The 12,617-nt window shown below is 32.9% G+C and overlaps 1 protein-coding gene across 2 annotated transcripts in view; it reads left to right on the top strand.

Moving 5' to 3' along the window:
• Gbe1 (1,4-alpha-glucan branching enzyme 1) overlaps window positions 1–12,617 on the top strand; it is a 278,447-nt gene that overhangs the window by 140,116 nt on the left and 125,714 nt on the right. For both annotated transcript variants that reach the window (XM_074072930.1, XM_074072931.1), the window contains exon 7: window positions 1,872–2,081. In XM_074072930.1, coding sequence (XP_073929031.1) covers window positions 1,872–2,081 — 210 coding nt within the window. The remainder of the gene's footprint in view (window positions 1–1,871; window positions 2,082–12,617) is intronic.

The raw sequence follows: 12,617 nt of genomic DNA, 5'->3' as shown, positions 1-12,617 counted from the left end.
CCATATAGCTTAAAGGCTGATTTAATGTCATTTTTCTTGGAAAGCCTTCTGATAAAGAACTTTTTAGGGCTGGTCATGGTTGCTCAGGCACGAAACACCAGCTATGGGGCAAAAATGGGAGATCCTGCTTGAAAAATAATTGAAGCAAAAAGGGTTGTGTATATGGCTCAAGTGGTAGACTGCCTTCCTAGCAAGCACAAGAACATGAGTTCAGACTCTAGTACTGAAAAAAAAAAAATCTCCATTATATAACTATTATATTTTTGGAGGCACATGCTCACATGCTTTAGTCAGACAAGTTTGCCCTGTGGAATGATTATTACTATTTGCTATCCTACATATTTGGCTGATTTGCTTACTAGAATATAAATTCCTTAAGGACAAATGATACTTATATTGCTCATTGCTGCATTTTTAGAATGTGGAAAATGGACTAAGCACTTGGTGAACAAACCAGTGGATGGGAGAATGAAATTTTAAGGCTGTTCATTTATTGACTATGTCATTCAATAAGTGGGGACAGGATATATGATTGGGATAAGGAAAAGAAGGGTAAAGTGTTGTAAGATAATCTAAGTATAAATTGCCAGAATGGCTGGACATTAGGCCTTAATGAAGACATGGATCTTCATCCTTTGGACAGTGGAAAGCACAGTATGATTTTTCTTAGAGCATGACATGATCTTTTCTACATTTTGAAAATATAACCCATGCTGCTCAGTGGAGTGGTCCATTAGGGGACTTGATGTTTACTAAGCGCTGTATGGATCATAGGGTGCCACATGGTGACAGCCCATACTGTCAAGGAGAATTCATCCTCATGAGGAAGAGCCACAAACACTTTATAAGAAAGACAATTATTTATTTTAAAGGGTGAAGTTGAGCCATGGAAGAGTATATTGTGGGAATTTTGCATAGGCCTTATATGGATGTGATTTTTATTTTCTGTTACATGTAAACTAGGAAGGAGACTGCTTCTTTGTTTGGCATGGGGCGTGATACTAGGATTTGAAATCAGGGTCTTTTCCTTGCTATGCAAGTGCTGTACCACTTCTACTGCTTGAGTCATGCACCCAGCCCTTTTTTGGTTTAGTTATTTTTCAGGTGGGGTCTCATGCTTTTTGCCCAGCCAACTTTGGACTGTGATCCTCCTACCTACACCTCTAACATTCTTAGGATTTCAGGTATGCACCACCATGCCCAGCTTGTTCTTTGAGGTAGTATCTCTTTAATATTTTTTTCCTGGTGGGGAGAGGACGGCCTGGCCTCAAACCATGATCCTCCTGTCTTTGCATTCAAAATAGCTTGGATTATAGGCCTGAGCCACCAAATCTGGAAAGAAGACTGTTTTTAACATAGCCACACATGCATGTGAAACACTCATATTTTCTGCTTGGGTGGTTATAGACATGGCACATTCTCTAGCCACTGGTATCCAGAGTAATTCCAGTTTGAGAACAAGAGTAGTAGGGATGGTCTTAATCAAGGCACCGAAAACCTTCAAAAGCATATTCCAAGTCCCTCATCCCTGACTCAACAGTATTCACTCAAAGGGGTGAGCAGATAGGTGAGCATGAATGTGGTGGATCTGGCATGGAGATGGGAATCAGAAGCTCTGAGGATAAACGGTTTTACTATTTCACATATTCAAAATATGAATTTTGTTTAGGATATATTTCTACAGTTAATAGCTAGCTTGATTTAAACTATTTTTAATGTTTTAAATTTGCTTACACCTTTTGAAATGTATATAAGTGTCATATACTGCATTTACATATTAAAATGTCTTGTACTGTGCTAGGCAGATGTGCGGCTGGTCACTTGCTTGAAATATAATGGAATGCTGTTTTTGCTGATTTCTTTACCTTTAGTCGTTATGGAACACCTGAGGAGTTAAAAGAACTTGTTGACACAGCTCATTCAATGGGTATCCTAGTCCTCTTGGATGTGGTGCACAGCCATGCTTCAAAGAACTCAGATGATGGGTTGAACATGTTCGATGGGACCGATTCCTGTTACTTTCATTCTGGACCTAGAGGGACTCATGACCTTTGGGATAGTAGACTGTTTATCTACTCCAGGTAAGAATATATGACGTGGAATGTTTTTATTAATTGATTGATTTGTTTATTCAGTTAATTGATTGTAACTGTCATAACATGTAACAGTTATTTGTATATGCTCTGTGTCAAAGATAAGTAAACTAAGTTTTGTTTTAATTTTAATTTTTTTTTTTTATGTTTTAGTTTTTTAACAAAGTCTCACTATATTTCCCAGGATAGTCTCCAATTCACTATGTAGCCCAAGCTGGCATCAAACTATTGATCTTTCTCCTAGCCTGCTGAGTGCTGTGACTATAGTGAGTACCACCAAGCCTGGCTATAAACTAGAATTTGGTGTTGAAATAGTTTAAGATTAAACACAGCTCTAACCTCTTTGACCATCTAAATACAAGGGGGCTTTAGGTTGATTAAATTTAAATATCATTATATGACAAAAACTAAAAAGAACTCAAATTACTTGTTATTTCTCCTATGCAAAAATATGGTGTTATTCATATTAAAACTAGTAAAGTACCAAGCACCTAATGTACAGTTTGAGTGTTCCTAATCTGAAAATGTGAAATGATCCACTATCTGAGACTTTTTATGTCCTAATGTGGTGCTGCCAGTGGAAATGTCCTCACCCACCCTCATAAAGTGGGCCACAGCCCAAATGCATTGAAGCTACAGTGTTACATATATCACTTTAGGATGTGTATGTTATGTGTTATGAACATAAATGAATTTCATGCTTTGATTTGAGTCTCAACCCCCAGAATTCAGGAACATTAATAATACAAAACACTCTGATCATAAACATTTTGGGTAAGGGACACTCAACCAGCATGACTAATTTTTCATAATAAATGTCTTTGAAAAAGTTTAATAAATTTCTTTGGTGATGTCTCATAGATACACAAGCACATGCCTAGAAAATGGGTAGTAAAGAAAAATTTTCCAGCAAATATTTTTTACAAAAGTAAGAATTCCTGTTTTTCAACATAAATTAGATATCTTTTATATGGAAGAAGTTGTTTTGCTGCACTCTTTTCTTAGTAGCATCCATTACTTTGTTTCCTTGCCATGTAGGATCACTCGTGTCAGATGAGGCTGTGTAATAGATGACAAAAGACACAAGAGTGTGGCAGGGTTCCAGGCCTAGCGTCTCCTCTGCTACAAATAGATTAATCATTCTTGTACAGGAAGCAGAGTTTATGTATTAATATAATTCTTCCTATGAAGGTATTTTGTATTTGTGTCACCTTTTTTTAAACATTGCTTTTCTTGTTACAGATTTATTGCAAATAAAAGGGACTGAACCTGTTTTAGTTCTATTAGAAAAGTAAAACATGCACAAGAAAAACAATTTTACTTTGTAGTTCATTTTTGGATGAGTTAGGATTGACTTCATCCTGAATAAAGACATGTTAAATAGTAAAAGTTCTCTCTCTCTCTCTCTCTCTGTCTCTCATCTTTTTAATAACTTGAGCCACACTTCCAGCCCTTTTTGCTTTCAGTTTATTTTTCAGGTAGGATTTATATGGTTTTTGCTTTTTTGCCCAGGCCAGGACTTGGACTACAATCCTTCTACATATGGCCTCCTCATAGCTGTTTTGACAGGTTCACACCCACACACCTAGCTTATTGATTGTGCCTTTTTGTTGTTGTTGTTCTTTTGGTGGTACTGGGGCTTGAACTTACCACCCCACACCCGGGGAGGCAGGCACTCAAGCACTTGGGCCACTCTGTCATCCCCCAGCTTATTGCTTGAGATGGGGTCTTGCTAACTTTTCTGACCAGATTGTCCTCAAATATTGATCTTCCTGATCTCTGCTTCCTATGTAACTGGGATTTCAGGTGTGAGGCACTGCACCTGGCCCAAATTATAAATTTTTATATTCTAAAACAATTCTTCTATAGAACTACATTTTATAAAGAAATATATTGAATAGACTTTTACATTATTAAATAATTAATATACTAAAATATTGTTTATTTTTCTGTACAATTAGCTCTTAAATGTGTTTAAACTTACCCAGTTTTCTAAAGTAAAAGAGATTCAGCATAATTGCTTTTGAAAACATATCTATTATAGAAATTGAGACAAATTTATTATTTAATATTTAGTTTCTTTTTTATTCAACAAAGTAGTAATCTTTGTCAGATGCCTACTTCTGATAACATGCATTATGATTTTAGCTTATGATTGTAATTTTTTATTAATGCATATTTAAAAAATATGTGCTCTGTCAAACAGGCATATCACTCTGCAAAAGTAGTTCATTAAAATCTGCTTTTATTACTTGACATGTTCTATTTGACTAATATCTAAATTATCCAACTTTTATAGAATTTTTTATGTGTAGATTTATACTATTAGCTATGACATCATTAAACAATATAGATGTCATTCTATAAAGCTGGTGTATACAACCCAGTTACACAAGTGATACTTTATGTTTTTTCAAGATATGAAATGCCAAAGGTTCTAGAACTTTCAATTATTGTCTCTTACTTTTATGTACAACTTATTATACTTATTAATATAATTTAGACTGAAAAAATGTACTAGTCTTTTGCATTTGCCTACTTCTGGGCTTATACCATATACAGTTTAACACTGATTTAGTCTAATGTTAAAGCCATTTTAATAAATCTTAGCTTTCATGCTTAAAGTCGTACTTTGCTCTTTTGTTTATTCATTGCTATTTAACAAACCTATCCCCAAATTTATTGACTTAATAACAAGTGTTTATTTTGTCCCCAAATTCATAATTTGAGTGTGCTTCAGCAGGGGCAGCTCTACTCTTTTTGCTATATCCACTGGGTTGCTTAAATTGGGTGGAATATCAACTTTCTGGATAATTTACTCACTGGTCAAGATATTTGGAGCTGGCTGTGACTTTGAGCCAGAGGTCTTCATTTCCCCTCCTTGTAGCCCATTCCACATACATCTTGGGATTTCTTACAAGATTGAGACTCAAAAGACTCACATATAGGATAGCGTTTCATGTGGTCTGGATGTGTTAACTGAAGCAGTGTGAGCTCCATTGGTCATACAGTCAGAGATTCAAAGTATACTAGACGTCGTCCTATCTTTCAGTAGGAAGAACCCTAAAGAATTTTATATCTGTGTTATAGATTTCCCACATTTGGTCACACACAATTAGTAGATTAATTCACAAATTATAAAGAGATGTATTAAAATTCATATCTATGTCAAAACACTATTTCAGCCAGATTTCTTTTGTATTGAGAGTTATGGCAGCAATAGACATTTTTGAAAGATGTACTTTCATTATAAAAGTAATAACAACACCATTGTAGGTAATTAGTAAATGCAAAAAAGGCAAAGTCCAAAGTAAAATTTATTGTTCTTTATAATTGTAAATAGCATACTTTTATTTAGCTACATGTGAGGGTGTTTAATGAATATCCCTTAGATGCATATAAATGCATAAAAACTCAGTCCTTCACTTTCATCTTCTTCATGTGATAAGTACACTATCTGTAATTTTGACTTTCTTCCTTATGCAGGTGAAATCAGAAGCAATAATTTATATTACATATTTTAAATATAAATTACTTCCTACCATTTACCTTTTATAGTTTGATTAATATTATAATCTATTGATAAATACACAAAATAAATCATGGTTTGCTTAAAGTCTAAGCCTCTTTAAAGACTCTTGCAATAATTAAAAAAAATTGTATGTTCTGTTGGAAAAAAATTATCTTACATAGAATCCTATCTGTAAAGATATGTTGCTCATTTTCATCCTGTCTATATGTTACAGCCTGTCACCATTTGTAATCCCTGATTCAAGTGGCATCATCACAGTGATCAGAATTAAATTTCACTCTGAGTAATGGCAGAGATCCTGACTGTGCTAATTCATTACCTGCTATGAATAAATTTCCAATCAGGGGCTGCCCATGTTTTAATTTTCTGTCTACTCACCTGAACTGCCTTCTAGCTCTGCTAAATTACTAATGACAGTTCGTAACAGAGATTGGGTTGTCCTTTCTTCAGATGGTAAAGAGAACTTTCTGGCAAATCTGATACCCGTAAGTTTCTGGAGTACCCAGAGTGAAAAATTATGGATATAACTTAGTGGTTTCAATTTGGGATTCTGTTTGCATCTTCCTCTGGTATTATATAAATGCTCTTGATAAAACAAGGCAAGTTCAGGTTTCTTGAGCTTAAATAACTATTCTTTAGGCATTACTAAATCTTCAAATGAGTATCTTTTCTTTGTTGAATACTTTTGTCAAAGATAAGATACTGAATCTCAAAGGAGATAGCATAGTAGAGCTAATACTCATTTTCCCCTTAAACTTCCATTTGAACACAAAATTAGTATAATATTCTATCATCACAGATTAATAGTGTGACAACTATTAGGCTAAAAGATAATTCTGTTCTACTCTTGAGTTACTAGAAGTTCTTTTAGAAGCAAAAGTGAATCCAGTTTCCTGATTTATCATAGCTACATGGAATAAAATGTGTATTCCTATAGATAATATAATATTTGGGACTTCTTAAACAAGGAAGAACTTTTCAAATGTGGAAGGAAACTCATGAGAAACATTCCTCCACAGAGTAGAGTGTTGATCTTAAGTAGTTGGCCTATGATAGCTTATCATATGACTTTGCTTAGTTTGTTAATAAGGTGCATTACACGGATTTTGAATGTTAATCCAATCTTGCATGTCTGAGGTAAGTCCTCATATATGTAGATGCAAGTTTTCTAGACAATCTTGTAGCATATTTGTATGTTCCATTACACTGAATCAGTTATTAATGATAAAATCTTAATTTAAGTGTTATTATGTACTAATATATTACCTACTAAGCATATGACACCATCATGACTAGCAAGATATTTTAAATCTAAGCACTAGGAAATGAACAAAAACTCTAAATTTATATTTGATATAATTTACATAATTAGATTATTTATATATTATTTATATAATTATATTTTATTTTTATATAATTTTATAAACTCATTTTTTGTGTTTTTATTATTGGGTAAGAGAACTTTTCTTTTCTATACAGTTTGAGTATCATTTATCCAAAGTATGTTTGGGACCAAAAGTGTTTTGGATTTTTACATTTGTAAATTTATTTATGCATATATATTTATCAAAATGTATCTGGTGTGGGACCTAAATTTAACTGCAAAGTTAATTTATATTTTATATAAACTTATACATATAGTCTGAAGATAATTTTATACAATACTTTGATGCCTCCACGTTTTAAACACAATAAGTTACATGAGTTAAGGTGTGGAGTTTTCTACTTATGGCACCATGTCAGCACTCAAAACATTTCCAACTTCGAAGTATTTTAGGTTTCAGATTTTCAGAGCACCATGCTCAAACTGTAGTAAAACTGGCAAAATAACAGAGGTGAAATGGCATACAAAGGTAAGTATGTATAACAACTTTTGAAAACTTGTTGTTTGTTATTATCTGGTAAAGTTAAAAATGTACCTATACTAAAATGAATTACCAGTTATATTTGATTACAAAAATCCTGAGTATATGTTAATTGGAAAATTTGAAAAAGTAAACCCATATTCCCTTTAGGATATAATTGCCATTTTAAAAATTAAGTTGACAAAACTGCTTTTGGAAGAGAATTCTGCTATGGCTTAAGAAAAGATTTCCTCATTGTGATTTTATTGGCAGAAGATATTTCAGTAATAATTTTTTATTTACATAACACACAAAATCTTTGAGGCACTTTTTACCAAGTTTAAAATTGCTCTGAAATGAGCATGCCCCAAGTCCATTGGTTATAAATATAAATAAATCATTATAATAAATAAGGGCTAATCACATAGATATGTTTGAATCAGAATTTTTTCTGATGATTTCATTAATTTATTAATTTGTGTACTTTTCAAAAGGGAATTAGATAATAAAACAAAAACAATACTAATCTACAGCCTGGACTTCATTATGAACATAAAATTCACAGTAAGATTATTAATAACTTTTGAGAATGTTGGGTATCCCCATAAAAAGGCTTATAGTTTTTTTCTCTTACTGTGTTTTTTTCTTTTCATTTTAGTGTTTCTTCTCTGTTTAAACCAGAATCTTATATCAGCTTGATTAAGAAAAATAGTTAAACTTAGTATTTCAAAGAAAGTGAGTTAGCTTCAAAATTCAAACACACTAATTCTCTTTTATAAAAAGAGATTAAGAAAGTTGGTATGTCACTCTAATCTGTCTGGAATTGAGTTTGAGTGGTAGAAGTATAAATTCTCGCAAGGTTTTATGAGATTATTCGGCCTAGCAGAAAGGTTTCTATTGATGCAGAGCACAGTACAGGGCTAAGGATTTGCTATCTTTGTATAAACTTTGTTCCTGGTATTATCTGCCTCATTTATTCCCCACAAGTCTAAAATTTAGGTGCACAGGGATATCTTGAAAGTATCTTGAGTATTTAGGTCTTACTCCCCTGTAACATCTACCTCTACAAATCCAAACTCATATAAAGTAGGACAGTTTACCTTAAATTCAGAAATGTTGCATATTGCCATTAAAAGCAGTTTCTTTAGCTAAAGACAATGGCACATGCTTGTGTAAATGGTCTTAAGGTCTCTATTCAAGTAAGTCAGGGACTTATGTGGATTCTATAATAATAATGATATCTAACTTTATTTATGACCTTTTTAAACAAGCAGATGAAAAGTGGGAAAAATCAATTTTTGTTTTATCTGTGTATAACAGAACAACTTGTTTAAGCATGTCTATTTTTTATAAAGTATGGACTAGCAGTTTTGAAGTTATAAAGAGATATTTCATGATTTACTAGCTGAATGATTTTCTTAGTATTAGCCTACGGATAAATAAACCATGCTGTACTGAGCCACTTATTTTCAGAAAATATAGGTACCTCATAAATTTCAAAGTACTCATAAGGATTATAAATTTTTTCATTTCGAGGGCTTTTCCCTCCATTAATTTAGATTAGTGATCAGGAATGTTTTTCTCTAACTTTTGCCTTTCCCATCCACATTTTGTAATGTTGTAGTGTCTGTGTATGTTGGGTTTTCAGTATTTCTTTTGTTTCTTTCACTATCTGTAAGAGAAGCTGCTAGCCTCAAAATTTATTTCATTCCCTCTTCCTGGGTTAAAATATCTTTTCAAGATTAGATATTTCTCTATGAAGATTTTCAAAATTCTGTATACTGAAAGCATCAGTAAAACGGGGCAATTGAAGTTAACATTTTCTTACAGGGCTTTAGGAAACAGAACAGCATAAAAGCCAACTTTTCTCAGACTGAACATCTGTTTTTAGTACCATTTGAAGAACAGCAAGAGAGATGGACTAGCTATCCATGTGGGCTTATCTGATCTTGTGACATGATGATAATTGTGATGGTGTCAGTCATAAATTTTGTTAAGCATCTTTCAGTTTGAAGCATTAGGTTCTTCACTTTTGTCCCTGAGCACCTGTTGTAAAATAACTCCTCCAGTCCCTAGCATTCTTGATCATCTGTCCCTTCCCAGAATGTGATATCCTGCATACATACTTTTATTTAATTTCAATGACGTATTTGTTGTTTGAATACTAAATATGAAAGGAAAGTTAATAATTACTAACTATTGCATATATTTCATTTAATCTACAGGCTATCTCTCTTGTATTTTTCTCTTTTTCTCTGTCTTTCATAAATATTTCATAAGCATGCTTTGTGTCAATACTATAAATGATTTGGTAGGAATGCCTGTTCTTTACAATTAAATTTAGTGAGGAAAGTTATAAAAGATATTGTAACTAAAATAATAACAAAAATAATAATATATACCATAAATAGTTAAAAGAGTGCCAATCTAAAGTAAGATATTTTTGGTACCTTTACAAATCTAGTTCAACCAAGACGCTTACTTTTGAAGCAGTGGTTCAGACTATATAAAATAACATAACTGAAAATGTATGGCCCATGGGTAATAGAATACTGTGGCATAATGAATTTAAGCTTCTATATTTTTATGAAGAATATAATGTAAGCAGGACCCTCCAACCATAAAGATAACAGAGGCAACCTAGAGCAAAAAGGCCCTGTTTAAGGTGGCTGCCATTCAAAAACTCCTCCATTTATTTCCTTTTGAGAATGTAAACCAGTGAATCTTCATCATCCCCTTATGTAAGAGAAGCTGAAAATCAACATATTAAGTGAAATCTCCCCATTTTAAAGTGTTATGCAATTAACTGAAAAATTTTGAAGTTTAATCCAAAGGAATTTACACATGGGATGGATAAAACCCTAATCCATTAGGGCTTTGCTGGACTTTAACATGTGATTTGGATTGGGAGAGTGTCCTATTCTTATAAATTTCCAAAGAAATTATGTAATGAGTCAAATGTGATGACAAACATAATACTTTTATAGCTAAAACTCAATATTATAACTCGATTTATTCTGTATTATCAATGAGAACTTTATATAACTGAACTCATAGTACGATACAACAGAATTATGGAGAGTACCACTCAATTTGAAGGATAAATAAATAAATGACCTGTCTTTTAACATCAGCCATGATAAGGCAAAATTTAAGTTTATTGAGGATGTCTGTGTAGTTAATATTCAGTAGCTTTGGATTCTTTTAATAACCTGTATCTAAGTTGTAAATAATTAAAAACATTATAAATATACAGTCAATGTACAGAATGGCTGTAAGACTAAGCTAAAATACTAGCTCACCCTTTATTAGCAGATTCGTTAGCCTACGTTTGATTTCCCCTTCGTAAAGTAAGATTATCATTTGCAGGCCTCACATGATTGTGGAGATTCTTTGAAACACTTATCCAAATCTCTAACTTACAGATGAGATAACTGTCATCACCACTATTATTACATTACCATTACCACAATTATCTAATTATCTTGTGGGAACACTTATTAGCTATCTTTGTCCTCTGAAACATAGAAAGATGAAACAAATAACGTTTTTTTCATGAGCCAATACATATGCCATAATGACTGTGGATCTTCATGCATTGTACTGCACAATATTAGAAACAGTTGCTGACCAGATGTAATCAACAGCTAATAATACTGAGATGTCACCGCTGAGAGCAGTGGTAAGGAGAGAACCTACCAAGGTTAGAAACCAGAACTGAAAGCACAGCACAAATGATTCCATACACTGTAACTGTCCCTCTGGGCATCATTAAACTTCAGTATGGTATAATAATTGATCATAATGAACCTGAGTCATTAAAAAAACTTCAACTTGTATTCAAAATTTGTATTCAAGATGTCAAGAAAAAATAAAATGTAATTCCAAAGTATTTCTGTTAATAGTGATAAATTTTTAAATGTTGTGTTAATGATTAAAAGTTAGCCATTATCTACTTTTGTTTTAGTTTGGTTTCCCCCTGAACCCAGGACCTTGCATATGCTAACCCAGTGTTCTAGCACTGAGCTATGTCCCCCAGTCCTGTTACATGGATTTTAGTGAGGATTACTGTGAAGATTTTATTTATGTGGACTACTTTGTTCTGCAATATGGGATAAGTGAAGCATCTCTGCTCTTTTTATTTGTTAAATATTTTACTTGCCAAAGACATTTTAGTAATCAGTTATTGAATTAAGTATACAGCTTCTTTGGCATTTTAAATCAGGGAATATCTGCTATATTTCTTAGGACCTTCTTTTGTGTGGTTCTCTGTTCTGATGGGAAAATAGATTTTATTCTCAAAATGTTTACTCTAATCAAAAATTTCAGTTTCCCAGTACTGGGTTAAATGACATCTTTCTTAGTATAATGGCCTGGCTGTTTTCTATAATGTTGCCTAGTTTATCTTAGGCACAGAATGCCTACTTGGTTCTTACAGTCCTTTTATTCTGTTTGATGTGACCAGTAGAGTAGCAATGATTATGAAGAGATGATATTTGTATGCTTATTATGCAGTTGCTCAATCTGGTATAACATTTGCTTCTGAGCTTTTTGTTGTTCTTTAATGAAATATTATTAATGGTCACCTTATAATTAACTAGCATGTATTCAATAGACCTCTAGTTTATCATGTATCTTCTGCCATGGGCTCACATACTACTATGTGAGGATTTATCTGAAAGATAAATCAGATCAGAAATAGATTCTCTTTTTCTAGCCCTTGCAAGAAGTAAACCTTACATTAAGAAAATTCAGGGAGCTTTGCAAAGACATGAATGCACTGAAAATCCAGTGGAGGAATGTAGCAAACACTTCCAGATCATGTAGATGGTTAGAGAGGCATCCAGGGCCACTTGTGACAGGAGTCAGTTCAGCTGCTTGCTACTGGTGAGCAGAGTCAGTGAGAGAAATGGAAAAAATTGTAAATGAGTTGTACATAAAATAAGTCTGTGAAACAGAGACCCAGTGGTGCTGCTGAGGCAAGGAGAATAACACTGTTTAAAACAAAGGTAAGGCAAGCTACATATGAAATTTAAAATATTTTAGTGACATAAAACATAAAATTACTAATGTAGTAAATATTAACATATTTTACTTAACTATAGATATTTGAAGTGTTATTTCAACATGTAATCTATAGGAAAACAA

This window comes from Castor canadensis, chromosome 5 (assembly GCF_047511655.1).
Source record: "Castor canadensis chromosome 5, mCasCan1.hap1v2, whole genome shotgun sequence".
NCBI classification, from domain to species: Eukaryota; Metazoa; Chordata; class Mammalia; order Rodentia; family Castoridae; genus Castor; species Castor canadensis.
The sequence above is the reverse complement of the archived record's forward strand: the minus strand, read 5'-3'. Positions and strand labels throughout refer to the sequence as shown.